Genomic DNA, 3,334 nt, shown 5'->3' on the forward strand with positions numbered 1-3,334 from the left:
ATCCCAGACAGACAGAAATGTTTCCCGGGGTATATGATAGTGATTTGAAGTAGCAGACAACAGGAGGGTCAGTCATACTTTGCAGAGAGAACAGGGGTAGGTGTTCCTCAACGTGGTTACCCAGCCTGCTGCTAGTCTCCCCATTGTACAGAGAAACTGCGAGGCGTGTCACTTCCATAGCAGCGCTAAACACCCCTGGGACTGCATTCAACGCACTGTCAGATTCGCTCAGTCGCTTGGCCGCATTACAGACCCGGGAATTATAACGCTCACTGCAAACGCTATTTACAGCAGGCAGCCCGGCTTTATTTCTCCGGTTGCGAAACGGTCAAAGTCGGATCTGTCATTCGACCCACTTGTAACTTGTGAAGTGACGGGAGCATGGCGGAGCTCAGTACTATTTTTCCTGGTGGACCGTTCACATCCCTCAGGCCGGGCAACAGAACTTACTGTAACGTTAACAAAGACTTCACAGCGAAGTTCCTGCCCACCGTGTACACCATCGTGTTTATAATGGGCTTCGTGGGGAATTGCTGGGTGCTGGGAGATATGTGCTTGAGCCGGAGGAAATGCATCAACATCACTGTGTTCTTATTTAATCTGGGCCTGGCTGATCTCCTGTATGTTACTAGTTTGCCCTTCCTGGTGGTGTATTATGTCAGAGAACGCCATTGGATGTTTGGGAAAGCGTTTTGCAGAATAACGAGGCTCCTGTTCCACCTGAACTTGTACGGCAGCATCGGATTCCTCACCTGTATCAGTGTGCAGCGGTACCTGGGCATAGTGCACCCCATGAAAGTGTTGGGCAGATGGAATCGCCGCCAGTCGCTGCTCTTCAGCCTCCTGGTCTGGGGGCTGGTTCTTACCCAAACCTCAGCCGATCTACATTTCACCAAGACGAACCTCAATGGCACCAAATGTTTTGACAGTGTTACGACAAGGGAACTGAGGGAATACATAAAGTATAATCTCGCCCTGTCCGTGACAGCTTTCTTCATCCCCTTCCTCATCATTGTCGGCTGTTACAGCCATGTTGTTCTGGTTCTGGTCCGCAACAATAACGTGGACCCAGGCTTGAGGGACCGCTGCCTTAAGCTTGTGCTGATCATCACGGTTTTGTTTTCGCTTTGTTTCGCACCTTATCACTTTCTGAGGAACGCGAACCTGATCTCGAGGTACTTCCAACTCCAGGGCCAGTGCATTCAAACTTTCAAAAACATTTATCTGGCTTACCAAGTGGCCAGGGCCATGGCCAGCTTGAACAGCATCATTAACCCACTGGTTTACGTTCTGGCTAGAGACAATATGAAGTCACAAACTGAAAAGTTCGGAAGAGCTGCCAGTTCTTTGTCCTCAACACGTGTCATCCAAGTGGCTGAACTGGAAAAGAACTTACTTAGTAGCCCATAGATATTCAATAGCTTTACAGCACCTCGTCACCTATTATAAAATGTTCACGATATGCCAAAAGGCATTTTATTGCATATATTACTGCTCCTGTTTAACTGTGCTATATATACGTTTTTTAAAGCCCACATTTAACTTTCTGTGCATGAATATTACACTGAATAGGGAACGGGGAGACTTCCTGTTTCTCATATAACATTTCCTTTGGAGAAGAAAGTAGTTGTTTAAAAATGCACAGAGGTTTTAACATGCATTTCCAGTAGGGCCAGCATAAGTTTTATAAATACGCCATAAACAAATCGGATCGGGACTGGAAAACAGAAAGATTAACTTTCATTTCTCTGCATAGAAGTTGCTAAACCTGCTGGTTTTGTTCATAATGAGGCCATTTCGGTGTGTATAGAAACCAAAGAACGGCGGATGCTGTAAATCAGGAACAAAAACAGAAGTTGCTGGAAAAGCTCAGCAGGTCTGGCAGCATCTGTGAAGGAGAAAACGGAGTTTTAACGTTTCGGGTCCGGTGACCCTTCCTCACTACCATAAGTAGCAGCAGAGGCCAACAGCAACCACTCAAACACAAGGGAGGAAGGAATAGAAGGATATGCCGGCATAGTGGAAAGAGCGAAATCTAGTGGATGGATGAACGTGGAATGAGGAACGGTCACCGGACCCGAATTATCCTCCGACACTTCCGCCATTTACAATCCGACCCCACCACACCCGGCACCTTCCCCTGCAACCGCAGGAAATGCTACACTTGCCCCCACACCTCCTCCCTCACCCCCATCCCAGGCCCCAAGATGACATTCCACATTAAGCAGAGGTTCACCTGCACATCTGCCAATGTGGTATACTGCATCCACTGTACCCGGTGCGGCTTTCTCTACATTGGGGAAACCAAGCGGAGGCTTGGGGACCGCTTTGCAGAACACCTCCGCTCAGTTCGCAACGAACAACTGCACCTCCCAGTCGCAAACCATTTCCACTCCCCCTCCCATTCTCTTGATGACATGTCCATCATGGGCCTCCTGCACTGCCACAATGATGCCACCCGAAGGTTGCAGGAACAGCAACTCATATTCCGCCTGGGAACCCTGCAGCCTAATGGTATCAATGTGGACTTCACCGGTTTCAAAATCTCCCCTTCCCCTACTGCATCCCTAAACCAGCCCAGTTCGTCCCCTCCCCCCACTGCACCACACAACCAGCCCAGCTCTTCACCCCCACCCACTGCATCCCAAAACCAGTCCAACCTGTCTCTGCCTCCCTAACCGGTTCTTCCTCTCACCCATCCCTTCCTCCCACCCCAAGCCGCACCCCCAGCTACCTACTAACCTCATCCCACCTCCTTGACCTGTCCGTCTTCCCTGGACTGACCTATCCCCTCCCTACCTCCCCACCTATACTCTCTCCACCTATCTTCTTTACTCTCCATCTTCGGTCCGCCTCCCCCTCTCTCCCTATTTATTCCAGTTCCCTCTCCCCATCCCCCTCTCTGATGAAGGGTCTAGGCCCGAAACATCAGCTTTTGTGCTCCTGAGATGCTGCTTGGCCTGCTGTGTTCATCCAGCCTCACATTTTATTATCTTGGAATCTCCAGCATCTGCAGTTCCCATTATCTCCGAAACATTAACTCTGTTTTTCACCCCTCACAGATTCTCCCAGACCTGCTGAGCTTTTCCAGCAACTTTGTTTGTGTTTGGTGTAAATAGGCTATTTTTGACTTTTCACGGTTCTCAGCTCAACGTTTGTTGCAGCATTGTTTGTCACTGGCCGCTGCACTTGGGCAGAGTTAGTTAACTTTTAGGTGCCATTTAATACACTCGAACAGTTTGTAAGCTGACTGCTGTCCTTAATTGTTCACAAACGAGGAAATACTCCAGTATTCATTGGAAATTTTTCATTCCCTACATGTTTTTAAAAAAAT

General features: G+C 48.7%; 1 protein-coding gene across 1 annotated transcript; it reads left to right on the plus strand.

Annotated features, from left to right (window-relative positions):
- The first annotated feature begins 217 nt into the window (after positions 1–217).
- si:dkey-78k11.9 (P2Y purinoceptor 1) lies at positions 218–2,527 on the plus strand. Its single transcript, XM_048550361.2, has one exon. It carries the CDS (start codon positions 382–384, stop codon positions 1,408–1,410), a length of 1,029 nt encoding a protein of 342 aa, XP_048406318.1. The 5' UTR covers positions 218–381; the 3' UTR covers positions 1,411–2,527.
- Positions 2,528–3,334: the final 807 nt, after the last annotated feature.

This window comes from Stegostoma tigrinum, chromosome 19, assembly GCF_030684315.1.
Source record: "Stegostoma tigrinum isolate sSteTig4 chromosome 19, sSteTig4.hap1, whole genome shotgun sequence".
Lineage (NCBI taxonomy): Eukaryota > Metazoa > Chordata > Chondrichthyes > Orectolobiformes > Stegostomatidae > Stegostoma > Stegostoma tigrinum.

Bases quoted from the DNA above. Each gene is read 5' to 3' on its own strand.
- si:dkey-78k11.9 (XM_048550361.2), top strand. From the start codon at position 382: ATGGCGGAGCTCAGTACTATTTTTCCTGGTGGACCGTTCACATCCCTC.